General features: G+C 41.1%; 2 protein-coding genes across 2 annotated transcripts; one reads left to right on the top strand and one right to left on the bottom strand.

The window, feature by feature from the left end:
• The first annotated feature begins 1,195 nt into the window (after positions 1–1,195).
• Positions 1,196–23,858, top strand: ppp3r1a (protein phosphatase 3, regulatory subunit B, alpha a). Its single transcript, XM_054799025.1, has 6 exons — positions 1,196–1,412; positions 10,319–10,358; positions 17,294–17,470; positions 18,513–18,572; positions 18,773–18,957; positions 22,342–23,858. The coding sequence occupies exons 1-6, from the start codon at positions 1,410–1,412 to the stop codon at positions 22,387–22,389; spliced, it is 513 nt and encodes a 170-aa protein (XP_054655000.1). The 5' UTR covers positions 1,196–1,409; the 3' UTR covers positions 22,390–23,858.
• pno1 (partner of NOB1 homolog) lies at positions 22,482–27,740 on the bottom strand. Its single transcript, XM_054799024.1, has 7 exons — positions 27,469–27,740; positions 27,238–27,384; positions 27,047–27,130; positions 25,548–25,608; positions 25,335–25,452; positions 25,191–25,261; positions 22,482–24,662 (listed from the first exon to the last, which is right to left on the bottom strand). The coding sequence occupies exons 1-7, from the start codon at positions 27,652–27,654 to the stop codon at positions 24,595–24,597; spliced, it is 735 nt and encodes a 244-aa protein (XP_054654999.1). The 5' UTR covers positions 27,655–27,740; the 3' UTR covers positions 22,482–24,594.
• Positions 27,741–27,841: the final 101 nt, after the last annotated feature.

Genomic DNA, 27,841 nt, shown 5'->3' with positions numbered 1-27,841 from the left:
TTAGTTTCTCTTTAGAGGTGCCTTTCTGGACAGCTTTGCTTTATCTTTAAGCCACTTAAAATTTAACCAAGGCTTAGAATGTTCAGCATGGATTTAAAGTGTGTGCGTGAGACAATCTTTGTACTATTGATGGACAGCCTTAGAGGATTACATAGAATAGAATCCATCTATATGTACTTTGGAGACGTCAGGGTTCAATGGTACAATCCACTTTAATGAAAAGATTGGGGGCGTCACACGGTGAAGTGGAGTTTCACCGCCACCAGGGGGAGCACAATCGTGGGAGGGGAAACCCTTGCTAGCATACTCAATTGTCAATACAGTACTACAAAAAACACTGTTTTTGTTTGTGTACGCCAGGGGGTGCAAAGTAAGTTCACTTAAATGTTAGTTATTAGAGGCTTCTAACGATGTAAGATTTAAGGGCAGGGGCGAAAAGCAAAAGGTTTATTAGCTTACCTTAAACGACATGTCACAATGTAGCAAAAAATATATGGCAAAAAACATTCATTTGAAAATGTCACTTAGCGTTTCATAAAATATACTTTGAGAAGGTATGTGGCAGATACTGTGTCGTTTGTGAAAGAAAGTGTGAGCCTTACTGTTTATATGTGAACACAAGCACTGTAAAGTGGATAAGCGACTCACTTCCGCGTTTAAACGAACCTATGTGACGTCATAAAAGAAGCGCCTCGATAAAAATAATCATATTTTTAAACAAACAGCAACAGCATTTACAGTAATCGAGAAGTAGTGTAATATACAAAATACACAAAGTAAAGTACAAGTGTATATACTTACGTTTAAATATGGTCATGTTAGCCTATAAAATGTATATATATAACATTGTATATATATAACGTATGCAATATTGTGTTATACAAAATAATTGCATAGACGAGTGATAGAATTTAATCGCGATCTGATTTACAGCACACGAACATGTAAAAACATACCAATCATGTTATACGTTTGTTAATATTTTTGCATGTTTTCCATAAATTGCATTTTTGTTAGATATAAATTAAATGAAGAGGTTTGGGTGTCTTGTAAATACATCATTAAAACGCAGACTCCAAGGATGTAGAGTAACACCCCCCACTCCTTCGACTTATCCTGTCTCCGCCCCTCTGCCACCGCCAGCGTATCAAAACGAGCCTTCTACTCCGCCTTACTGTCCCCGCCCAGCGGCTCTCCCTCTCTTTCCCGCCGCTGCAGTCACCGCTCCGGCGAAGGCGAGCGAGCCTGAAAAGAGAGCCCCAAAGCTGGCTGTAAAAGCCGAGAAGTGACACCCCCTCCTTCCACAGTGGTGGTGTGTTGAGCGTTCCTCGCCCCCGCACGGCAACCCACCGACACCCACTGCGGAATCTCCGTCCACGTCGCCTGGATTTGATCATCAGAGCAGCACCATGGTAAGCGGCTACTGTTTTCACCCTGCGCCTGGTAAACACTCCTCCATAGTTAGCAGGCCCGCGTCTTTTTACATCGAGTAAGCAACTGTTTTTGATTATTTGGGTTAAAAGCCGACCACAACGAGTACCCGAGGTGAGGATCATGCTTTCGCTGCCACTGTTGGCTCCTCTGTGCGATACCCGGAGGCTGTCAGCAGCACCCTGAAGCCTTTGGCCCACATTCGCTTCTCTTGATCCCTTCTCGGCTGAACTGTCACTGCTTTTTTTTAGTTTTGGTGACACAAATACAGACGGGAAAGCCAGCCAGACTGCAGACAAGAACGTCATGTGTTTTTGTGCAGACTCATCGTTGTGAAATATATGTGTTGACATTTGCAACAATGCAGTTAGCATAATGGCCAAATGTTACGTTTGCAATGCAAGACTCATAAGCAAACCGCCCTAGCAGGCCACTCGATTGCATCGTACTGGCTGCTCATTATGTATTAAATAAGTGAAGTTGAGGTTGCCTAGTAACCACAAGGCATCAGTGGAGTGACCATCAGATTGTCCAGAACAGAACAGGATTAGAACTGGGATTGACATTTTCAACTGTCATCTTGAGCCCCAACAGTCACTGTCATTATTAGGTGTGGTGATAATGTAGTCCTGCAAAAGAACATTAAATTGTCTTTTAAAAAAACTCAATCTTACTGGACAGATACACAGCAAAGACTTGCTGTATTGATTAAGCTGACATATTGAGATGATTGAGTGCATCTCGTGATGCAAACAAATGCATGTTCAATTTTCTTGTTACGTCAAAATTTCGACGTTGACTGAGGTTGTGGTTCACTGCTGGTGCATCTAAGGTCCTACGTGATCCTACATTTCCAAATCCTACATTTATTTGGATTAAAAAAATAAGTTCGTTGCTGGAGATTTTGGAAGCAGAACTACAGTACAGAGGTGACAGTGGCTCAGGGTGTAGCAGGCCTGCCAAAAACCGAAATGTTGGTAGTTCAAAGCCTGCTTCCTCCATCCCAGTCACTGCTGTTGTGCCATTGGGCAAGACACTTCACCTACCTTGCATCCAGTGGATGCGCTATATAAACCCAATACATTATTATTATTATTATTATTATTATTATTATTATTAGAGTTTAGCTATTCATACCGGTTACGTTCTAAGACCACCAGCAAACTGAATAACGGATGCATCCATCAAAAGCCCTAAAAATGACTAGTTTTGATGCTTTAAACCCTCTCACAGTTATTAAACATTCAAAATTCAGTTTTACACATTAAGAAACAATCACAGGTCTAGATTATACTGTATTGCGGTTACAAAAGGTGCAGTTACGCAATATTACATCTTGTCAAAGTATCTTCCTGCTGGGAACATTTTGAGTGAATTGACTTGCGCCCTCTGCTGGATTTCTTGCTGCAGCACTCCTCTGCAGATAGCAGCATCAGACCACTTTCAATTTTAATTACCCTAAAAAACTAGTTATTTACCATTTCAATAAGGAAGAGAAATGTAAGAATAGGCAGAGGCGGGATTTTTTTTGTCTTCACAAACATGTAAAAATAAGTTCAGCACTGCAAAAGGTAAAAGTAGTAAAACGGTCTGTTAATTTTGCTAGCAAGTGAGTAACCTTTATGGTGTCGCTAGAGTCTTTCAATGTTAGTCCACTTAATCTTTAAAAGTGATGGGTTTTGCCAGGGAAAAAAAACAAAACGCACATATTGAATCATTCCTTCAGCGCTCGCTTAACGAAACTACTGTAAGATTTGCTGCCGTCTTGAATGACGACGTGCATAACGGCGGCTCAATGTCCAAAGTTTTTTTTCTTAAGAGACATATTTTCACCAAATTTTACAACACTTGTCGAACAAGACTATTTTTCATTCAATTAAAGATGGTGCCTGTGCGCTCAGAGTGATTTGCTGACATAAAAATAACAAATGCTCAGTAATAACTAAACTAAAGGGGACTACGTGGTCCAGCAAGACAGTACTCTAAATTAGTGTATGTTAAATAGTGTTGCTTTGTATGGTGTATGTCTGTGTAAGTGATCCACACCTAAAAAGACGCCTTTAGGGTACTGAAATGGGTTAAAAAGCAGGAAGATTATGTCACAACTGAGCTTATTTATGTAGATAACTTTGCTGTTTGTGTAGTTCCGTAAAATACCGCGTGCAAAAATTGCAACTACTACAACATAATACACATAATACATAATATTACTACATAATATTACATGGCTTTTCTATGCAGAATACAGCACATATACATAATATACTGCACATGGCGTGCCAACTTGCAGCCTGTCCAATGACAATATTGAGCACCCTGAGGTAGAAGTGTGTATGTATATGTGTGTGTGTGTGTATGTGTGTGAGTGAGGGGGGTTGAGGGAGTGTTGGGTGCACATTTGCAGTGGCACGTACAGTATAGCGGATTGATCCATGGAGGCCATATGCTGCAGCGCAATCAAGCTCGACTCCGGAGAGATAAGAGCTGCACTTGCACAAATCCAGCATCCCACTCAATCTGCGTTTATTCTCAAAGTGCATCGCTGCGGTTGTTGGCACCAGTGCCAATACCTGTACCAGTGGTTGTGGTCAGCCAAACGCTGTTGAATCTGTGCATTTGTAGTTGAGGCAACAACTGTTCACTGTATATACAATACTGTATGAGTATTTGGATATGTGGCTATTCCACATAATGTGCAGCTTCAGTAGCTTCCAGTCTTTTGGTAAGAAGTGTCTGTGGACAGTTTTTGTCCATTTGAGAGGTCATAGACCATTGCTGACTCGTCATCTCCGTTCTACTTCATCTCAATAGTGTTGAATGGGCACTCGTCCACACCAAACCTATCCAAGCATGCTTTTATGTGCATTCTGGAGCAATAAATGGCCTAACCTAAGCTTTTCCCGCAAAGATGGACTCATGAATTAGGATTCATACTCTCGTCCAGTCTTTCAAAGCGGATTCATTAATTGCTTAAGAGGCACGTCCCAATACTTTTGAACATCCCATGCCAATTGGTCTTGGTGACATTGTTTTAAATGACTTTTAATGAAAGAATATTAGTGTACATTGCAGATGTTTACTGTGAATAAGCCTCATGAGGGCACACATCAGCTGAAATGGGGTAAGAAGTGCATGGAGTGTTGCTGGGTTTAACGCATAAGATGTTAGTTAACATGCATTATGAGGCCTTCAGAACCTTTTGTAGAGATAGAAGTGGCGGAGAGGATTACACGTGACACACACATACAAACATAGGATTGTATAGTCAAATAAGTGATGCTTTTTACTGCATCCTTTTTTGTGTGTCTGGAGTTAGCAGGTTATTTTTGTAGCATTTAGCCTGATGCTTATTTGTCTAGGTGGGGTGAAAGATGGCCTGCAATCTATTTACAGACCCGAACCCGAATGCCATGGCTTTGCATTCTGTACCATAAAGCTCGGTTGTATGGTCCGATACATTTGTGTGTAAATAAAGCACTTATCATTCTTCGCCTAAGACAATTCCCCAAATAATTGAGCCTACATTGTGCATTCTAGGCTTAAAAAAAAAAAGAATTTACAGGACTTCTGGAGTTCAAACTGGGTGTTTGCCTCCCTGCACGATAGATGAATCAGTCCTGCTCTCACTTTGGCTGTCCATCCATCCTGGTGTTCAATACACTGACGTGCTGCCGGGAGTGATGCAGGCGTACTGCCTTCATGAGCGGATGCTGCAGCCATTATCGCTCTCAAGTACTTGATGAAAGCACACCACAAGCGACTGCTTTTGGATAGATTTTATACCAATTAAAGCTGCGCGCATGAGCATTTTTGGGACTGCCTGTTACCACTTGGCGGTGCTTTGACCAATACATAGCTTCATGATGTCATCTTCGTCATACTCGTCAGTTGTGATTTTATAGAGCTGAGTCATTAACGTTTACATTTTTGTGGCTCATCGTCAGACTGACCATAAAAGTCTGTATCCATGCCCCACCCACGCCCTATGACGTACGCTTAAATGCTTCGCAAATTATCGTCGACCGTCTGTCTGGTAAACATGATTTTGATTTGGGCTCATTTGGTCAAAGTCCTGGGAGGAGTTTGTCAAAATTTGACCCCTGGTGTTGGAAAGCAAAATTCATCGTTTAATAGCAAATTTAGCAACACGATTTTGACCTGAACGCTTCAATCGTCTCATTTCTTCCATGTTGCAAGTCTTGTCTTCCAAACATAGTTAACAGGAGAAGTATATGGACAAGAAGTACATGATATAAGCGTGGTGTTGTAAAACATGTTTTCATTGGTTGTTGAGCTACACTAATAGAACAAGTCACGTTGTCACATCTTCACATCAATATTGGGACTCATGGTTTGTCATCAGACATCGCCAATTTAACAAATGTGAATAAAATAACTAGGGATATCTGATAATATCGTCCCAATATTGGCATGAAAATGTAATATTGGTATCATGTTTTTCCCTATAATAAAAAACTGCTGTGTATACATAGGCCTATGGGCTCCCGTATTTGCTGGCATCGAGGCATCCAGCAGCACCAATACGTGGAAATACTTGTGTACTTGTTACTTGTGTCACATCTTGTGTTATTCCTCGCAGGTGCAACTGGGCTTGATATGTTGAAACCACGGGTGTGGGTGTGCCGCAGATAGCACCGACGTTAGCTAACTCGTTAGCTTGTAGCGGCGAAGGCACGGTCTCGTTGTCTCTGTCGTCAGTCGACGTTTTTACCCACGTCGAGGGTCAACCAAATGTGGAGATGCGATTCACAATGAGACAGGTGTCAAGGTAGGCGACACCAATCAGTTTACTCTCCACTCAACTCAAGCAACAAGCAACCATTCTTTAGCAATAGCTAAGTGGCTACAACAACCTCATGACCCAGAAACGGAAGAACACTTGGTAGATAGATGGATAGATAGATACTTTATTAATCTCAAAGAGAAAGTCTAAAACAATATTGTGGGTCACCACAATGTGTTAATTCTATGACAGGAGATGTATGATGTTACACATATTGGTATCGGTTGATATGACAATCGAAAATTGAGAGTTGGACAATATCGGTTATCGGCAAAAAAGCCAATCCCTAAAAATAACAGTATTTTGTTTAGCAAGAATTACACATGCTAGAGTAGAATGTGTTACTGCATATGTGTTGCACCCCCTCATCACGTCTTTCACGTTGGTGACTGGGTGCTGAAGGTCTATAATTAGGAGCGTTTTTCGGAGTTGGCCATAGTGTTGCTGCCAGCCATCCTCTTCCATATGCAAAATGTCTTTTGTGTTTCCAAAGGCTTGATTGATTGTGAATAAGGCATCCATTATTGATGAGACTGCACCAGGCTGCCTCTCTGTCAGCTTCTTCGCTGTTTTTATTCCGTCTTGTACTCACAGAGGTGCTCGGTGAGCCTGTTAGCCTGTTGCAGAGGAAGTGGCTGGAGTTACTCCTGTACTTCCTGTAATCCTCCACACCAAATCTGCTTTGCTGGAAGTCTCCTTACATCCACAGGGGCTCGCGCTAGCTGGCCGCTAACGGCACATGTGCACTGCATTTGTTTCATCCATCCATCCATTTTCGATACCGCTTCTCCTCATTAGGGTCGCGGGGGCATGCTGGAGCCCATCCCAGCTGACTTCGGGCGAAAAAATCAAAGATGACTTAAGTGAATGAACAATCCAGTATAGTAAATATTCTGTAATATTGCCTATTAAGAATTGAATTGAATCACCCATACTTCCTAATTGTGGCCAAAAATGCTGAAGTTTGTTGTAAATACAGCAGTCCTGTGTACACCTACAACAATGGAGTGAGGTTCCCAAGTTGGAGACGTTAGACGTTAGCATTAGTTCCCCATCAACTTTGGTAGCTTATCATATTTTTAAACAAGCATCAGCAGGCTGGGCATACTTTAGGTTGTTACTCTTGGCTTGTGTATTATGTGAAGACCCGTAGCTCTGAGCCTCAGGACTTTTTCTGTTTTCTGAATGAATTGTGGTTTACAGCCTCTGTGTATTGTCCTATAGTGTTCTAAAAGGTATCATATTGTCACTACGGGTGACTGCACACCCGCACTCAGTGGTGGTGTAGTCGTGTGCTATGCTGAAATTCAACCCCTTTTATTGTCAACCGCGGCCGGCCTGTCGTTCTGCGTGTACTGCGAAGCGCTGTTGGTTGTAGTCTAGAAATCTGTGTCAAAAGCTAAGTCGCTCCCATGACTTAATTCCGCGTCACTTCTGTCTCCTTGCTGTCTTAAAATACCACAAACCTCTCTGAGGTAAGTCTGCAAGGCCGTAAGCCAGATGACATAAGTGGCTCTGGGCCCACTTTGTGTGTTGTGTCATTTGAGGCATAATTTAAGGCCACAACATTAGGTATACCTACAGGTACACAATCTAATGAGACCCAATACAAGAGTATCAGTATTTGTTTGCCTAAGTTAATTCTACTCCCGAAATTTGTCACAACATGCATGCCTCTTAGGGGTGTCTTGATTTCACTTCCAATACAATACCCATATTGCAGCTTGAGTATCAGCTGATACTGATATCAATCTGATACGATATTAATATGAATCATACATACATTTATTACTTTTTTTGTAGTGTGGAATGTTTGTATAGGATAGATCAAGTGGTATCACTCGTTTTTTTTTTGCTGATATTCATGATTAAGTATTGGATCAGGACAACCCGAACTCCTACTGTGTTGCCTGTGCTAGTATTTTCTGACAAATGTACCACCACAAATGTGGTACTATCATAAAACCCCAAAGTTTTAAAACCGACTGTTACATTAGGGTGTTTTGCCACAGAATTTGGTACACGCCTTCAGGGGACTGACAAGCACTTTGAGCTGCAGTGGTTGGAAAAAAACAAGGCAAACGTCTTTGCAGGGATACGGGCAAGACTTGGCAAATAATTATCCATAAGTCATTGATCGGTTGTCTAATGACTGCAAAACTTTGGGAATGTGTGTGTTACACGTATGCTAGCATGTCTTCCAAAGCATTTTGACTACAATGACCACATTTACAGTCATCATTTTCCCTGAAGAGGCAGACTTTTAGTGCAGCTCAATGTTTGTATTTGTGGCGGTCCAAGTTTGTTTGTGGCAGGCCGCCACACATAAATGAATGTATGGGAAACACTGCAGCTATTGTATTGGATATCATTGTGTCTTAGCGTAGTGTTGCGGCAATGGGTTGTGTCTTTGTAGCTGACAGCAAACAAGTGGAAGTAGATTAGTCTGCGAGGATTGCATCACCTTTGCAACAACCGAGTCATTTCAGCTTGTCGAAGGATTCCACCTCTAGGATTCAGTTCTTCAGGCACTTATCACAGGGCTCCTACCCAAGTATGAAAAGTATGGAATGTGATTTTATACATTTCCAGGTCTGGAGAAGTATGGACAATGGAAACTCTAGTATGGAAAAATATTCATGTTTCCAAGACTGTTACCACTGTTCTGTTTTCTAAGATAAAACTATGAATAACTTAAAAAAAATAGCTCTGTTTTTCTAAGGCGCTTGCTAGGCTAGCTAAGATGTTTGTGTGAGGGCACACAGTGGTCGACGCCTTCCAGAAAACATTTAGAAAGATCGACAAGTTGAATGGCCAGCCCTTTGCTCTTATCATCCTCCAACCCTTTGTATGAGCTACATTACCTAGCTATCATCCCCTGGAAATTGTATGGTGACACAATGGCATGCATATTCAAGGTAAAGGTCACATTGATTCATATAGCACATTTTCAAATGCTCAAAGTGCTGTACAACAACCAATAAAACACAAAAACTGCACAATAAACATACCCAACAATCAAACAGGACAATAAAAAAACAGTAAGACAACACACAACAAATGATAACTCGATAATGAAAAATAATAAATCAGTATAGACAATGCCCAGATTAACCTGTGTTACAAGCCAGTCCATTAAGGTAAGACTCCAATAAGGTTTTAAAACACTCCAGCGTTTATGCAGATCTAATGTTTAGGGGCAGGCTATTCCAAAGTCAAGGACCTGCAACAGGAAAAGCCCTGTCACTATTAGATCTTGGAGCGGTTAAAAGAAACTGTGAGCTGGACGTCATTGTTCTAACAGGAACACAACAGACAATAAGTCAGACAAATACGAAGGAGCTAGACCATTCAGCGATTTTAAAAGCCAAAAGACGAATTTTAAACTGTAATTAACAGGTAGCCATATTCAGACTAATGAAACAAACATTTAATTCCATGCTTTACTTTCATAATACTAGGGCTGCAGCTAACAATTGTGTTCTTGGTCGATTAAATCTGAAGCTTGTTGTTTTGATTAATCGAATAATCGGTCAGGCCTTAGATGGACCAAATCAATATGAACCAAACACAAACAGTTAGTGGTTTGGTCCGGTTCGCATTTGAAATTAAAGGATATTAGGGTCGTGGGGGCCTATCCCAGCTGACTTTGGGCGAGAGGTGGGGTACACCCTGGACTGGTCCGCCAGCCTGTCGCAGCATTCTTAAAGCAAAAAACTATTCATCAAATACCAAAATTGTTTTGATTAACTGGATAATTGCTTAATCATTGATTCATTGTTGCAGCTGTAATGATACACATCTACAGTATTTACTATGTCTAAAGTCTGGAAAAAGTAAGGAATTTACAAATGTCAAATCCATGGGAACCCTGTCAAAATGAAGATGAATTGCGCCACGTGGGACAATACAATAAAGCTAGCTGTTGATGAAGCTGCACGGCGATCAATCGCTGGCTCAGTTTCATCACCACCATCATCGTCATTGCCCCCTCGGTGACTCCTATGGGAGTTATTTTTGTGAACAAGACTTGACTCACTCATACCAATATCAATAACCTCTTTTTGTTCTGTCTCTCCTCAGGGAAACGAAGCCAGTTACCCCTTGGAGATGTGCTCGCATTGTAAGTATTTGCTTTTTAAAGTCCCAACAGCAACAAATAAATAAATAAATGCCTCGCGTGGTCGAACTTCACTTTGTCCACCTGGTGATGATCTCAGGTTGGTGTCGAGCCGTCACACACTTAAATTCTCATCAAGCTGTGGTGTTGTTGGCACATTTAACACACAGTGAGGACAGGGGCAGGGCTAAAAATGGGCCTACTACAGGCAAGGATGCCAATGGGACGTTCTGTAATTTGAAGATCTAGCTCAGGGACTGAAAGGATGACCTCATTGCAATTATGCCTGATTAATGAGTCTGACAATTGAGCTCAAGAGTTGATGATTTGTGTTTAAGTGCCAACCTTGTGAATTTATGAGAAATTACAACTCACTGTGACTGTGAACTCGATAGCAAGCCAATACTATTCCACTCGAGTGTTCTGGGAGGCGGTAAACACATTAGTGACTGTTTGCTAACTGCCAATCAAATCTGCCGTGAGGGATAGTCTCTTTCACACAGAGATCCCCCAAAACAGTATATCATAGTAACAGTTGCTCCAGCAATAAGCTACCTTACATAAGGGTTGAGAGTTGCCATTTTATACAGTATGTTATAGTTGCCCAAGCAAGACCTAGACATATTCCAAATAACGATAAATAAGCACATCGTCCATATTTAGACTGCAGGCCATCCAAGCATTTCTCCCCAGGCATGATGCCACGGTGGAGGGGTTGGATGATGAATGACCACGAGCTGAACCCATCAAGGACCTCAGTCAGGGATATTTACGGCCACTCTTAGTTTAACCCCATCAGCTGCAAATTTAGACAGTTTAAAGTGTTTCAGTGAGCCCTACCGGCAACGTGTCATTTATCTCTCATACTGTAGCTTTAATGCTAATGAGCTGTGTTTGTCCAAGTCTGTTTTCCACAGAGTGAGCGTCTCCAAGCAGCATCATTGTGTGATTCTCTAATAGATGACTTCAGGATGTGTAGCAAAGCCTGCTTTTTTTTTTTTTTTGCTAAGTGGTGGGTGTATACGCAGTGGGACTCATAAGCGAGCATTTGACGCCTCTTCTCTCAAAAGTGGAGCAAACAAGTGAGGGACAGGCTCTAGGGACACATATTAGGGTTAGAACATCATTAAAAGTCAATTTAGCAAAATAAGGGACCTTTTAAGATTTCACCATGTATAACATATTGTTGGTAGTTTGGCTACGCTCTTTCATTTCAAGCTATTACATTTTGGTTGTGTTTGACCCACATCTTGAGTGGCTGCTACTACATTATGGATTAGGCGGGTCGTTACTTTTTTTCTGAAGGCTTCTATCCCCGCACCTGTCAATGCAGAGTGGCACTATCGTCAGTTTAGCTGAGCTTGGATCAGATTTAATGGCCCACTTGTGGGAGCTTGCGCAAATAGACCCACAAACCACCGCCCCCACATGGCGTTTGGATGGTGTAGTACTTTACCATTACCATGAATATGCCCCGTCATTATAGCCGCTGTTTCACCTTAGCCTGTTTGGAGCAGCCTGCAGGGGCGACCGGCTCGGACTTCCTTGTTGCTAAGGGATTTCCCTGAGGGTGGGAGCCACTGAAAGTGGTGACAGCCGCCGTGGTGGGGAGTTGTCAGGGAAATTCTAATGACTGCGTAGCTATAAATAACACCATGCGCTGCCCAGCTCGGGTGCTGCATTGTCAACAAGCAGGCTGAGCTATACATTACGAGAGCAGTCAGCCTAATGCACGAAGTGGCTGCACTCACCTCCACAGCGAGCACACTCAAAAGCGGTGTGTGCGAGCCGAGTCGTAAATGTGTGCATTTCCTTTTTTAGTTCTAGAAACGACCCGATTTCCTGAACAGCACACAGAAACCATCTTCCACTGGCACACTTTCACAAGTGAAGCAATGCACTAGTTTCACACAGTATGGAGAGTGGAAAAACGATTGCACTTCTATGCCTGCTATATTTTTGGGAGCCTCTCTTTGAGATCTTTAAAGTCTTGCGAATAGCAAATGAACATGAGTAATTGAGACGCCCATAAAGATCTGTATTTTTGACACTCTAATAAAGCCTGGACTATGATCCTGCATCGAGGAGCCACCGTACGCTACGCCCGCTTGCGGATTTAAATAAAGGCCAATATCGATATACGTCAAAATTCCATATATCGGCCTGGCCGATAATCTGTCGACCACTAGTTTTTAGTTGTGTACAGTTCAATTATTGTTACTTTTGGTCTGAATCTGGCACCCATAGTAACTATGGTTGTGAATTTCATGCTATATACACTTACCAGTCAAAAGTTTTACAAGTTTTTAGAGAAATTCATGTCTTTCAAGTCCAATGAATAATTTGAAATGATACAGTAGTAAGTGGTTAAAAAAAGGGTAAGGTTACCCAAAAATGAAAAATGATTATATTTCAGAATTATACAAAAATGCCTGTTTTCAGGTACCACAAAATGGGTAAACAATTTAAAGCTGTTCTGCAGAAATGGAGGTGGATCAAGCCTTGGCAGTTGGTGCTACTAATTCCTACAGGTGTTCCAAGTTCTGGATTACTTACTACCTCCTCTGTCTGCATAAAAGTAGTGTTTGGAACACACTGCGGTACTATACCCTCAAGAGCATCAGTTGAACAGTATTGAACTGGAGAAAGTAATTTGTTGCTACGGAAATGGCAACAAAAAAGGCAATTTTTGTGTGAAGACAGACCACCTTAACACTTAAAAATGTAGGTTTTTCCTCCAGAGAAATTGGAGTGTTCTAAAACTTTTGACCAGTAGTGTATAATACTGTTGCCAAGTTTAAATTTGTAGCGCCAGAGGAGTAGTTTACACCGGTGCAATTACTTGATTATGCAGATCGCGTAATCAAGGTAATAGTATTTTCCCAACAAATTACAGTGCGGCGCGGGCCTGAGTTTGACCCGTATGCTTTATTAAACAGATTTATGAATTATTGCAGACTTAGGGGGAATGTGACGTGTTTTCTGCAGGGACTGAATGCTAGACCACCAATATGCGGGGATCCACTGTATTTGTAAAAGGTTGGGCAGTAGGACACAAGCCCGGCACTGACTGATCTGCTTGCTTGCTTTAAAAGCACTGTCATGCTCCATTAATGCCTTTTATTCAATTAACCACTGAGTCTCCCTATAGTGGGCTGGTGCGTGGTCCACAAAAGGAAATAACTTCTTGGGTCTCTAATTAGCACTGTGGTCTGAAAAGGTACAGCTGTGGCTGTGGCAAAGCTGCATTTGAAGTATCATGAGTGGTCAGCGTCCAGCAGCATTATCTACGTCAGCATGAGCTTTAAAATGTTGGTACATGTACCCAGCTGTTTTTTACAATGAACTCATCAGTGCGATTAATGCTATCTGAGCTGTTATTACAACATTGGTTCTGTTGCTGCTGTGTTGTGCCATGTCCAGTACTTATACTATAATAAATGACCATGTGGTCAAAGAGAGCTATGCTTTACCTATCCACTTTTTCATACACTCCAAACAATTATCAAAGCCAAAAACTTAAGTTGTTCGACAAATTTGAGAAGTAACTGCCACTCTCGAATTAATTTGAATAAGGCAATACTTTATTCATATTAACTCGTGTGAGGTGTTTGAGGATTCACTGTAATTGCAAATGTGCTGCAACACATACACACATTTTTTCCTGTACGTTCCAAGGTTCTTTATCTCCTCTTCAGAAAGCTTGGACTGTAGTGGTTAAAATGTCACACTCTACCTTTCCGTATTATGTAACTAGCTTTTTTTTCTTCACCTACGTTGTGGCTCAACACTCAATGCTTAGCTTGCGTGTTATGTGTCCAACTCATATTTGCCGGGTATATAAGTCTAGTTAAGCTTACCTTTTGTGTGTTTAGACGAAAGGTGGCACTGTAATTAGCAGGTTGTAGGTTGTAGTCATGAATAGACTCCTGTTTATGTAGCCATGTTGCATGCAAGCATGTTTTACATGCATTTCTTTCTGATGTCAGCAAATTCTATTTAATTTACTCTTGTACTGTCATCAACAAATGAGGACTCATAAGGAACAGCTTAAGGACTTATGTTGGTTACCAGGTGGGGGACGGATGGGTTCCAGTTGCCTAGAAACACAGATGTGGGTACATGTAGCGTTTATTAGATCCATCCGTCCATCCATTTTCTTCCGGTTTACGGAGAAACAACCAAGCAACAACAGGTGCTTCCAGGTTGCCGTTTTGTTCGCTAGCTAATAGGATGCTAACAAGGATGTTTCCTGATGGAAAAAATATATTAAGAATACAAATGGACTCTCAGTGTATTATAACATGACAAGACGCAGGCCATATTGTACCATAACCGGACAATGCACGCAAACCGAGGCAAAATTGTGGCGTGTTTTTTTTTTTTTTTTACATTAATGGGGAAAACACGCTAACTGGAGCGAGGTTAGCAATGTTCCACTGTACATTTAGAGTTTGTATTTGAACTTGTCATACAAGTGTAAAAAGAAGTTAACCACTGTACAGTCGGCCCTTGCTATATTGCGGTTTGAACATCCTCCCCTCACTCCATTGTGGCTTTTCAAAAATTAATTCATAAATGATTGCTGTTTCGTGGTTGAATGCAGCCCATTATTAGTAAAAAAAAAAAAAAAAAACATGCATATTTAAGCAAATTGTATGTCTTCTTGGCCCAAATTAAGCATTTCCAAACCTAAAAATGGCAAAATGAACGAAAATACAACTGTAAAGCATTCAGAAGACGTGACATAACGTGTAATACAATATCTATGACTTGTTGTGTGCGCCTTTTAAGAATTGCGGCCTGGGAAGTGACGTGTGACGTCAGCTTGCTACAGTTGACTATAGCTTAGTGCTATAGCAGCAGGTTAGCAGTGTAGATAGTGGCCGACAGCAGCTCCTGTGTGAATGTTCACTGCATGTGTTCTCTGCTTGTAATGAAAGCGATCGAAATGCATTGTTTTTTATGGCTAATTAAATAGGCATTCATTGAAACATCTGGAAAAAGATCTAGCATACCTCGCAACACTAATGAGGATTAAGCGGCATAGAAATGGAATAAATGAATGAATGAATGGAACATCTACGTCAGTATTTATGTAGCTTTTGCAGTATGTATTCAAAAGGTATGATGAAATTGCTCTTTAGCTTCAGCTTATGAGTTTTTTTTATATTGGAAGTACATCAGACCTAAAAAAAAATTTTTTGTGCATCAAACTGCAACTCAAACAGGAAACAGCATCTGCAAAAGAGCTGTTGTGTGCTGTTTTGAGCAATGAAATATGCATATATTGAATGGTTTCTGATTTAACGGCTTATTTGGACCAGTTTATTCAACTGGTCAGTGCTCCTTTGATGTGGCCTCTCCGTCCATCTTCCCGATGCGGTCATTAGTCATCGAGCTGATGCAGCACAGCCTGTCCGGGCGTCGAAACCCATAAACACAACCCACGCCCGTCTCTCGTCTCTGCGTCGTTGTGAGAACATCTCACTCTCTGCTTCTGTGCGGCCATGACAGTTGGCACACATCACAGTTCTTATCAGTGCTTCCGACAAGGCTGCCCTCATGTGGGTCAGCAAGAAACCACGCAAGCCGAAGCCTAGTGAAGCTGCAGTATAATGATGACTAGATAGCTGGAGTCACTCGGGGAGCTCAGATTACAGCACATTGTCCTTTGGGTTTGGCCGCCACGGTAATGTGACCACTTGTGGATGGGCTTGTATAGTAAATAACAGCTGGCTTTGTTATTGCTGCGTATGATTACACTTTGCAGTTTAAATTAAATAAGGGGTAGTTCATGTTCTAATGACGTCCAAGTCGGGGCAATAATAAGTTTGGATCATTTTGTAGGCTAGGGTTGCCCTTTACATGTAAATGAATCATTAGAATTGTGATTCCTCTCCAGGACCCCAACATCCAAAAGTGCATCATGTGTCGTTTGTATGCATTGTTTCATTCTCTGTTCACCTGTTTGACTTTTTTCCCTTGAGGTTTCCATAATGTTAAATTTTGTTTTCTTTTTTCACACCTACTGTTTATAATAGGGGTGTTACGAGACACTCACTTCACGAGACGATAAAAGAGATTGGGTCTACGAGAATGACAAGATTTTAACATTACTTTTAAGAAAAGTAAAATGGGACAAAATATTTAAAAATATGACAATATATTGCAATCTACTAATTTAGTTTCTACTACGTTACATTGTAGCATTTCACACTAGTCATCACTAGGTGTCAGTAATGTTACTGTAATGTTTGGTGAGATACAAACACCAGACTTGATAGCGGGAAAAACAGGCTTTTATTGCAGGATTGAGTGATGTCACAACAGGCACAATAATCCCCCAAAAAAATCCCTAGTAATAATTTTTGAAAAAGCAATTGTTGCGGGCGTAACCCACGCCAAGCTAAAACCTCACTTCCTGTCTACCTGCATCTCAGCTCCCCTAGGGAACACATTTATAGTAACACGCACGTGTCTTATTTATTTCTTAGATGGCTTATTTACTCTTATGTCTACTATATTTGGTGGTAGGAGTGTAAAGGTTACTATAGGGGTGTTTTTTCATGTCTAGAGGAGGAAGGATCACTAATAAAATGGTTGCACCCGTGTTGGACCAGGACGCGGTGTACCATCTGTAGCTTGCTGCCATGCAGTATGGAGGTCTTGTCCTTGACCTAGTTGGAAGTGGAGGCGTCCTGGCGACAGCTCATTCATGTGCCAGCAAGGACTAGTCCTGGTTTCTTTTTTGCTGTTATTGTTTTATTTCCTGTTGTATCAACCTTGAAAGTGCAACGACTCATATGCTCATGTCGACTCAACTGGTTAGTGCACTCTTTGTGTCTTGCTTGTGTAATTAGAACCAGGTGCAGATAAGACGTATGTGTGTCTCAACTCCCATCTTCTCTGTCCTTTTCCCCCTTTTTCCCACCCAGTCGATGCTGACGAGATTAAGCGGCTAGGGAAGCGCTTTAAGAAACTCGACCTCGATAACTCGGGCTCGCTCAGCGTGGAGGAGTTCATGTCGCTGCCAGAACTGCAACAGAACCCTCTGGTGCAGAGGGTCATCGACATCTTCGACACCGATGGCAACGGGGAAGTGGACTTCAAAGGTGGGTGCCACATAGCTAGAAGAAACCAATAATATGCCATATCGGCAGTAAGGAACATAAACTCGACAGATGGAAGACACACAGGTAGTAAGGAAAAGAGTACTTTGTAAATGTGGCTTTAATTTGTAAAGCCCAAGTCACACTAAGCATAAATCAGCACAAATCAAGCAAAACCAGTCGGAATGAAAAAGTTTCAAAATTTCCGCCACATTCTGAAGAGGATTTGAAATTTGCAAGCTTGGCTCCTTTTTTCCTTGGCGGCATGGCATGATGTGCCGGCTGCCGGCAGTAGAGCTTGGCTCCATGCCATGGAATGCAGTTAGAGTACCTTTTGAATGTCGTTTGATATTTTTCCCCTTCAAATCCATCTCCAACGTTTTTAGCATGCTCAGAACATTCGGGCCGGCCACAAGAATGGGCCTAATATTTGGAATGCATTCAGAATGCAGTTAGAATTTTTAGAATGCACTTAGAATATTCAGGAATAAACCACAAATTTTAATTCCGACGACATTCTGGCTCATTCTGCCGCCAGTGTGACGAGGGTATAAAGCATTCTGTTCCTTGTTTTCTACTACCTCTGCAACTTACATTTGTAAAATATTTGGTAACCAATAATAGGCCACATAGGCTGTAGGGAAAAGAATACAAAGGTGGCTCACACAGGTAGTAGGAAACCAATAATAAGCCACACAGGCGACAAGGAAAATAATACAAAGATGGGTTTATTTTTATTCTTTATACGAAATAAATAAATAAATATATATAGGTTGGTGACCACTGCCATAGAGGCTGTAGGAAACCAATAATAAGCCACACAGGTTGCAAGGAACAGAATACTACACAAATGTAAGCCACACGGGCAGTAGGAAATGTACAATAAGCCACGCAAGCACTATAGAACAGAATACTTGACAATTGGAAGCCACACATGTAGAAGACACCACACCTTGACCACATCCACTGCTCCAATAGTAACATTGATATGCTGTGTTGTGTGTAATCAATTGTCACCACTGATTGTCACTGTCTGCCGCCACAGAGTTCATCGAGGGCGTGTCGCAGTTCAGCGTTAAAGGCGACAAGGAACAGAAACTTCGATGTAAGTCCACAGTTAGCCCAGACTGGACCACAACAGTGTAATGTACAGGAAATAGTGTATATCCACCTCCGCTACCACAGGTGGCGCTATGCTCCCTGTTAGAATCGCGCCTTTTCCGACTTGTTAGGAACACGTAAACAAGGTAGCTGTCATGGCGAGTGACGTAACGTCTTTTGGTCCGTGCTCCCCGCCCCACGCAGTCGCCTTCCGGATCTACGACATGGACAAGGACGGCTACATCTCCAACGGCGAGCTCTTCCAGGTGCTGAAGATGATGGTGGGAAACAACCTGAAGGACACGCAGCTCCAGCAGATCGTGGACAAGACCATCATCAACGCTGACAAGGACGGCGATGGCAGGATATCCTTTGAAGAATTCTGCGCTGTAAGTTGTTTTTGTTTTTATATTTTATTTTTATGTTGACGTTTGTGCTGACGCAGCATGTGTGGTCTCTGACATTTGTGCTTTGTAAGCACAAGTGAGCTAACATGTATGACTCACTGGACACAACATTAGGTACACCTGCTTACGAGATCCAATCAAACGTCTGCCTTTACGAAGATAATACAGTAATCCCCCGTTTATCGCGGCTAATTGATAAACACCCGACCATAAGGGAATGTCTGTGAAGTAGGATTCCTTATTTATAAATGGAATATTTTTGTAGTCAGAGCATAGAAAACCTGTGTACAAACTTCTAAATACAGTTTTAGTGAAAACTAAATTAGTGAAATAACACCCCTACAGTCACCTTTACACTCCTATTACCCAATATATTAGACATAATTACAGAAAATAACACGTAAATAAGATATAACAAATAAGACATATATGTTAGCACTGGCAAAGTTCCTTGTTAGTTTTTTTTTTTCACTTCCTGTTCAATACAGTACTTCCTGTGGTGGCTATTGTCAAATAAATGTAACATTACTGACACCTTGTGACCAGTGGAGTATACTACATACGATCACAACATCTTGAATGCGTCTTCTGAATGCCTTAGGTTTATATTTTAGTTTCAAAATGCTTAATGTATACAAAAATATGTCAAATTCGCATAATAACGGTCTTCAACCAAGAGACAGCATGGCTTATTAATGGATATATTTTTGAAGGCGCAAAATCTGGAGCGCAATGTGGTGAGGGATTACTGTAATGCTGAGTTTTTTCTGTTAATTTAACAATATGTTTGTTCTTGTGTTTTTGTGTTGGCAACCTCAGAGCTGTCATGTCCATAAATTACCAAAATATTACAACCAGCGTTCAGTCTAAGGAAATACAGTCGTGAAACATTGAAGCACAAATGATATATCATTGGAGTTTGCAGGTACACGTAATGATGTTGCCTTTGAATGTCTATATACGTCTCTACGTTCTTGTTCGTGTACCACAATTGTTATTAGAACAGTTTGCTGGATGATGCAAGGCTGTAACAAAGGGGGCTAAAACTTGCCTGTAAAACAACAAAAAAAAAGTATTATAAATAGCTCCTGATGATTGTAGTCAGATAAAAGTGTGTCATCAAGTTGACTATGGAGCCTCTTAGGAATATCATCACCGAACCAACCTCCGTAATGAAAATGTTGTTACATTAAAGAGCATCATTAGCTTAGAATTAGCGTCATTCCCATGTGTGATGAACTAAATATGTGTTAGATTGGGGTGTAACGCAAACCATAAGCCTTCAGGTCACTGTTCGGTTCTTTTTGGGTATAGTAAGGGAACAAAATGTGCAACATAAAGCTGCCTAGCTTTTACGTAAAAAGCTTTAATGCCTTTTTTTTCTCAAATAAAAAGTAAAACTACAGTGGTCACTCAGTTTTCGTCAATTCGTTCCAAAAGGTTTGAAGAAAACCAAAATGTGTGAAAGCCGAGGCGATTTTCCCGACAGGAAATGATGTAAATCCAATCAATTTGTTCCAGACACCCAAAAAATTGAGCAAAAATACATTTTATAGAGAATAATTATACTTTTACAATGCAAAATAATGCAAAATGATGAATGGATGGAAGTTATTGTTGCTGCTGCAAGCTTCCCGTACATCCTGGCCATAGGAAATTCAATAGTGTTTTTATCAAAGTGGCACCCGCAACCGTCTTTGGCCCCATGGCGGGTTATTTAGAAGTCGTACTCAATACAAAATGTGAGTCAGCAACACACAGGGTGCTTTGTTTGGACACTTGACGATACAGTACAGGACAAACGGACTAATTTGTTACCGTACATGCAATACTGTACTAAACCTGAGGCAGAATTTAGGAGACTTTTTTCAATGAAAACTGGGGAAAAGTGTTAGAATACAGTGATGCAGAAAAACTACAGCAAGCACTGTGACGTCAAGGCCGGATTAGTTGCCTTTTTCTACATAACACAGTACTTAAACCAGAGCCCTCACAGTAGATCCAACATTTACAGTATCTTTGTTTACACAGAAAACAGCGGCTTCGCATAACACAGCGTCCCACAATTAGGTCATGTCTCAAAGTGTCTGGCGCCGTGTATAAGTTACATGTCGGCAGGGCGGCAAAAGTGAGTGTGAGGTGTTCAACTTCTAACCCCCGGCCTGGCATTACGTCATTCCCTGATACTAGACAGGGGTGTCCAAAGTGCGGCCATTTTCAGCTTGTAGCTCTTTTTTTTTGTTTGTTTTGTTTTGTTTTTGACCCTCTGCATATTGTGAAAATAATGAATTGAATATTAATGAGCTATAGGTTTAGATATTACACTAATTTGCTTGGTCACCTATAACAAGGGGCGTGTTTAGTCATTTGTGGGCCCAAGGCAAACCTAGTCGTTGGGGCCCTTCACATCCTTATTTTATTTTGTTTACATTTTTACAAAATGCGAGTATGTAATGTAGGCCATTTTTTCCTGCTTTTTTCAATCTGTTAGTTATCTGTCAGCTTCAGTTGCTAGTTACGTAGTCATGTTTACAAACCCACCGAAAACAATTTGAAATATTAATGTTTATCATCTTCTAAGTGTCAATATGAGAAAATTCTCCTATTTCCTGAACTAGATAAAGTCCTTAAAACCCTCCTGGGGGATTATTATTACCTAACAAGCGAGTCATCTCAACGCTTTTACTGTAATTGATAGTAGGAACGTTAAGGAACATTTAATATAGTTCACGGCTTCACATCTTTGTGATGAAAAGCGTCACTCTCAGCTTCATCTACTGCGTTCTCCTCGGCTGACACTGACAGTCGCGGTGCTGCTGTCCTCATGTCCACGTTTTTTGGGACCTTGGAAAAGCTTTGTCACCTACTGTATATTACAAAGCTTTTTTTCTTGAAATATACACAATATAACGTCTTAGCATATTTAAATGTGTTGGTTTTAAAAAAAAATCAATCAATCAAGGTGGACCATGCATCCTTTCCTTTTTTACTATGTGGCCCTCAGAGGAAAAATGTAGACACCCCAGGCTTAGCATGAATAAGCATCTTCAATGTACAAAATGTAGCAAAGTGGCCGCCCTGCATCCTTTTTAATTTTTCAGTATGTTTGGGCACCCCTTCTACTTTTATTGTAAGGTCCAGAATGCTGCTGCTCGAGTGTTGACTAGAACTCTAGCTCTCCTAGTTCTACTCCCTGAATCCTTCATCTGAGCAAGACATTTTGGACGATTGTATGCTTCCAACTTTGTGGGGGAGGGCCCTTTTTTGTTCCAGCGTGCTTGGATGAGTTCGGTGTGGAAGAGTTGTGCTTTGACACTCCACCCACTTGTATAATTGAGCACATTTCTTTTGCCGTTTCTCCTCCAGGTGGTCGGCGGTCTGGATATACACAAAAAGATGGTGGTGGACGTGTGAGCACTCCTCGTCGTCGTCCTCCTCCTCCTCCTCGCACTCGCTCGAGTCCCCGCCCCCCTCCAGTCGCTTCCTCCTCCATCTCTGAAGATCTGCTCAACAAAAAAACGCTTCATATTCCATCGGCAGAAGAATGATCTCTCTCTTTCTGTTGCCCTGCGACTGGGAATAGCCTTGCTCAAGTGTTAAGTGAAGAGCTACCAGTCACTTTTAAAAAAACAAAAAAAATATTAAAACGGACCTGAAAGACATTTTGGATGAGGAGAAGATGAGCTCTTTTTTGTTTTGTTTGTTTGATATTTATTTTGTTTTTTTTTTACATTCATTCACACCTGACTTGACAGTGCAGAACTAGCTACTTAGGGTATGAAGTGCCAAGCAGAACATATCCACACACACATAAAGTTACCACCCACCATGCTCCATCGAGAGCTTTATTCGACTCTTTTTCTTGGAACAAACTAGCTTCGAAATACGCAAGCATGCACATAACACAATTTTAAGGGTTTTGTCGTCACTGGAATGAGTATTTAGCCGTGAAGCAGACTTCTTGCTGGCAGTGTTTTGGAACCTTTTCACAAATCTGGATGGCATAGGCTGGATGCTGTTTTTAAAGTCTTGGCATTTCATTTTTGAAACTTCCCATCACTTCATCCGGCGATGAGCAAGCAGGGAGAAAACAAACAAACAAACAAAAAAAAGACATTTTTAGTCTTGCAAGGGAAAAGCGCTTCCTACTTGAGAAGATAGAGGCGGACCACCGCTGCTGCTCTCAACAGGACTTTTTTTCAGTCGGGATGTGAAACTGGAACACCCCCCACCCCTCCACCTTTGTCCCAAACTCCCAAAGCTCTGCACTGCACGGCTTTGGCCTCCCTGTGCTTGCATGACATGGAATTTTTTATTTTATTCAATTTTTTTTTTGTTGTGCATGTAGATCAACATGTTTGAACTAATCCTCTTGTTTACACATGAATGGTGATGTGAATATATTTAAGAATTTACTGGTCCACACGACGGATGTTGCCAAACGTTTGGTCAATGTACATGAGAGGTAATCCAAATGAACTCAACTTATGTGTAGTAATTTTTATTTTGTATTCCTCTTGCCGGGTCAGCCACATGCTTCTATTTCAAACAGTTGCATATCTGATCCTGTCTCAGATGGCCACACACACACAGTACTCAAGCTTATTAAAGGGGACAGTTTTTATTTTATTGTTTTGTATATTTTCTATGCAGCTGTTCTCTATAGTTCAGACTGCGCTTTAGTTTGTAAGTGCTTCTTTTTCTGAGGGACTTGGGTTCTTTTTTGTTTGTGTGTGTATGGGGGGGGAAGTTTATCAGATGGTATATTTAAGGTTTTTACCCCCCTCTTTTTCTGCATGCTGCATATTATGCTGTGGGACTGTTGGAAACTTGATACTGTATGAAAATAATGAAATACAATTTAAATAAACTTGTTGAGGTTAGTTGTGCCTTTGTGTTTTTTTTTTTTTTTGTTTTGTTTTTTTAGCAAAATGCAAAAAAATTGTTGGTTTCGGGTGTGGGCCACTCTTTAGGGACACTTGCACTGTGACCTAAAGCAGGGGTGTCCAAAGTGCGGCCCAGAGGCTGTTTGGGGAACGTAGCAAATTCTAAAAGTACAATGTAACAAAAAAAAAAAAATTTTACCCCAGCAAAAATGGAAAAATCAAGAGTGATTTTACAAGAGTAAAGTCAAAACATGGAGAGAAAAAAGTTGTAGTGTAGCAAGACAAACATGTTATGAGGAAAAATCTTAGTATGAAAAACTAAGTTGTAATTTTTGGAAAAGTCTTAGCTTTATAAAAAAAACAAAGTGGCCCTTGCATGGAAGAAGTTCAGACACCTCTGATCCAAAGCCCCACACAGAAATGACTTGTCTTTAGGAAAACACAGCGCTCACTGTTCATCGACCTGTGCGAACTATTCATTTAACACTGTGTTTATTATAGGCTGGTAATTCGGCTGTGTTGTATCTTACTCATAACTGTTTCTAATATTATACCAACATGAGGCACTTCTCAAACAAAACACTCTAGTGATGATTTGTATTTATCATATTTACACAAAAATCACACAGAATGTTGATCAATCCCTCATCTGGCGTTATGCCCTCAATAATCAACAGTATGAACTTCATCAGCCAATGATGGAGGACATTAAAACACTGCAACCAATCACACTTCAGAATCTCTCAGCAGCTCGACTAGCGACCACTCTGATGTTGCCGTAGACCTTAGAAGGCGGACTTCCTGCAGTGGGGAGACAATTTAATTGTATGAATCCACAAATACATGTTCATATTTATACGCTCCATTCTTCATGAGATGAACTTTTTCTATGTACACAAAAGGCCTATCCCTCTCAAATATTATTCACAAATCTGTTAGTGAGCATCCATAGTTCAACCATCTCACAGGTGTGGCAAGTCAAGATGCTGACTAGACATGATTATTGCTGGCCACAATAAAAGGCCACTCGAAAATGTGCAGTTTAACTGTATTTGGGGGGGTCAAAAAACTAGTAAGCATCTGATGTGAGCACCATTTGCCTCAAATACCGTTAAATACAGCTAAACTGCACATTTTGGATGAATTATGAATGCTCATTAGCACAGATTTAGACAAATATGTGAGCAATGTATGAGGGAGATGATGGGTCTTTTGTGCACAGAGAAAAAGTTTTAGATCTTTGTGTTCATCTCATTAAAAAAATGGGAGCAAAAGCAAAAGTGTTACGTTTCTATTTCTGTTGAGAATGTACACAACAAACTAACTTACCTAGGATGAGGTTACAAATGGCTGTTCGGGCCATCTTGATGTTTTGAAAAGAGCCCAATATGTGCACTTTTCTGTTGAAAGATCAATGCGGCCATTAATTCTATTCTTCTATTCAAAAGCATCGCTGATTATGTTTTAACTCACGTTTCTGCCAAGACGATGCGAGTCTTTGTGACGTTCTCGATGGTGAATTTAGTTTTTCCTCCTTTGCCTGCGATTCTTCCAATGGCTCTGGACAAGTGGTCTCCTTTCAGTGGTTTCACTACAGCCCACAAACACCAGAAATGAACAGTCGTCACAGTTGATGTGCATTTGGGACCCTACCCCCCCCAAAAAAACCATAAAATGAATTCTTACCGTCTGTGACATCAAAGGTTTCGAGAAAGAGCTCGTCTAGTCTGATGAGGGCCAGCGCATCCTGGGAAGAGGCAATAGTGGTGTTATGCAACACATGCAAATGTAAAAACAGAAGAAAACACTTATTGCTTCAGGGGGTTCTTGTTACGTTATGGCTGTAACATCAACATAACATACAGTGCACCCCGAAGGTGTTCACATACATATTTTGTTATGTTACAGCCTTATTCCAAAGTAGAATCAATTATTTTCCACCGTCAAAATTCTACACACAACATCCACATACTAATAATCTATCTATCTACCTATCTATCTATCTAAATGTGGACAGGTGTGCTTTGCTCGCTGTCTGCTCTCGCTGCAGGCTCGTTTTCGCCTCGTCATGCTGCAGGGCCACTCAGCTGCTTCGTGCTGACTGTTGGCAGGACGCTAAGCAGCAGCCTGGGTTTGTTTTCATCCGTTACAATTTTGTTCCTGTTTGTCCTGGTGTGATCGGCCGTCCTGTTTTTTGAGTTTGTTTACATAGCGAAGTTTGTTTAGGGATAGCGGTGACATGACAGGATGACGGCCCTCTATAGGGTTGGCCTGCTCACCTCACTGTCCTTTGTTTGGGCCGGTGCATCAGGACCTTTTCTTTCGGCACGGGAGGTTTTTTTTTTTGTTTTGTTTTTTTTACTCATACCATACCAAAGACGTATTTATACGTTTTCAGAAACCTGAACGCCAGATCCCAAAGACACATTTATACGTCTTTCACGTTTTTTTGCGCTGAGGGCAAAAACAGGTGATGACGCAACTGCACATGAATGGATGTCACTTTTAGAGCAGTTTTAAGCCATAAAAAAACGACCACGAGATGGAAGAAGTGCATTTGATAAGAGCTCGGCATGTGAATTTGAACGGAAAAAAATGCATGAAAGCATGAAAGCATTTTCCTGTAAGCCTGTCACGATAAATATTTTGCTGGTCGATAACTGTGCTAAAATTTCATTTGGTTTATTATTATTATTCAATGATAATTTTGTCATGTCACATTCGCGCCACTAGATGGCACTCAAGCATGACAGAAGCCGCCTACTAGAACACTCAGGAATCGCGGGACGTCATCACGTCACAGACCAATCCTTACTCATGGTGTCAAAGAACTACACACAGCAACGCAACAGGTGGATAAAAACAGACAAGGCAGGGAGATAAAATGCAATGTCGCTGATATCTCCCAGGCAATTTCTACTATTGGCTTTTCAAACGTATCGAAAGGTTGCATTTCTTTTGCAATGTGGCGTGCGACACTGTGAACGCGCACCATTTTGCCATGTTTCGTTTAATATTTACTCCGGGTTGGGGCGTTGTGTGCAGAATTTTGAGCAGAAAAGTACATTTATTCCACTTTGGAATAACATAACAAAATGTATAAGAAAGTGAAGCGCTGTGAATACTTTCCAAACGCACAATACACATTATTGTTTCTGTTTGTTGTCAATACGTGACATACTTACTTCTACCTGGAATCCCAGAACGAAGGCTTTAACAAAATCTGCTGCTTTGGTGAGTGAGCTGATGTCCTGTGTCTCTTTGCATGTCTGAAAAATAATTACATTTACATTAGATGGCACGATAGATGTTAAAGGCATCAGGTTGAAAAATGAAAGCATGCCCCACACAGCCTCAATTTGCCATAGCAACTCACTTTAATTTCAACATGTCGTGTTTTGAGGTTAAATCTAACTTGAAGATGCAGGTTTTCCACGATGGGGGAGTAGATCTTCATCCAGTTGTCCTTCAGTGGGGTGTACCTGTGGGCAGGGACAGCCACCTTACGCATCTGATCCGCCCCCTGGGAAAAAAATTATAATAGCCAATTACTGTAACGCAGCATATTGCATATAACACATAATAAGAAGTTATGGGTTGTGCTTACCCTTAGTTTTTCTGCAGAAATAGGTGGAAACTGTGGCCTCTTGCGAGCAGCTGGTCCTTCTGTGTCCATGTCTGCTGGATCACGTTTCCGCTTTTGGCTCTTTTTAGACTTCACTTTAACAAAGGAGTCGGCGTCATTCTGTATATCTGTGCTAGCGTCCATTTCTGTAGTTGTCGCCGTTTCCATTTTGTCAAAATTAACTCAAAAAGACCAAATAAAATGGGGAAAAACTTATCGAGAATGTGAACACAGGTATGTGGCTATCCTCGTGTAATCGGAAAGACCCGAACAACCACATCGATATCGCCTGAATAAAATGACACAACGAAACAACCATTCTAAACGACAAAACCACAATTATATATGTTTACAT

Source organism: Dunckerocampus dactyliophorus, chromosome 14, assembly GCF_027744805.1.
Source record: "Dunckerocampus dactyliophorus isolate RoL2022-P2 chromosome 14, RoL_Ddac_1.1, whole genome shotgun sequence".
NCBI classification, from domain to species: Eukaryota; Metazoa; Chordata; class Actinopteri; order Syngnathiformes; family Syngnathidae; genus Dunckerocampus; species Dunckerocampus dactyliophorus.
The sequence above is the reverse complement of the archived record's forward strand: the minus strand, read 5'-3'. Positions and strand labels throughout refer to the sequence as shown.

What these genes read in the sequence shown, in the direction of transcription:
- ppp3r1a (XM_054799025.1), top strand. An exon ending in CAAGGAACAGAAACTTCGAT is followed by an intron (nt 18,573 to 18,772) that starts GTAAGTCCACAG and finishes CGCCCCACGCAG; the next exon opens with TCGCCTTCCGGATCTACGAC. An exon ending in CCTTTGAAGAATTCTGCGCT is followed by an intron (nt 18,958 to 22,341) that starts GTAAGTTGTTTT and finishes TTTCTCCTCCAG; the next exon opens with GTGGTCGGCGGTCTGGATAT.
- pno1 (XM_054799024.1), bottom strand. Translation starts at nt 27,654, where the DNA reads ATGGAAACGGCGACAACTACAGAAATGGACGCTAGCACAGATATACAG. An exon ending in TTTCTGCAGAAAAACTAAGG is followed by an intron (nt 27,385 to 27,468) that starts GTAAGCACAACC and finishes TTTTTTTCCCAG; the next exon opens with GGGGCGGATCAGATGCGTAA. An exon ending in CATTTGTAACCTCATCCTAG is followed by an intron (nt 24,663 to 25,190) that starts GTAAGTTAGTTT and finishes TCCCCACTGCAG; the next exon opens with GAAGTCCGCCTTCTAAGGTC.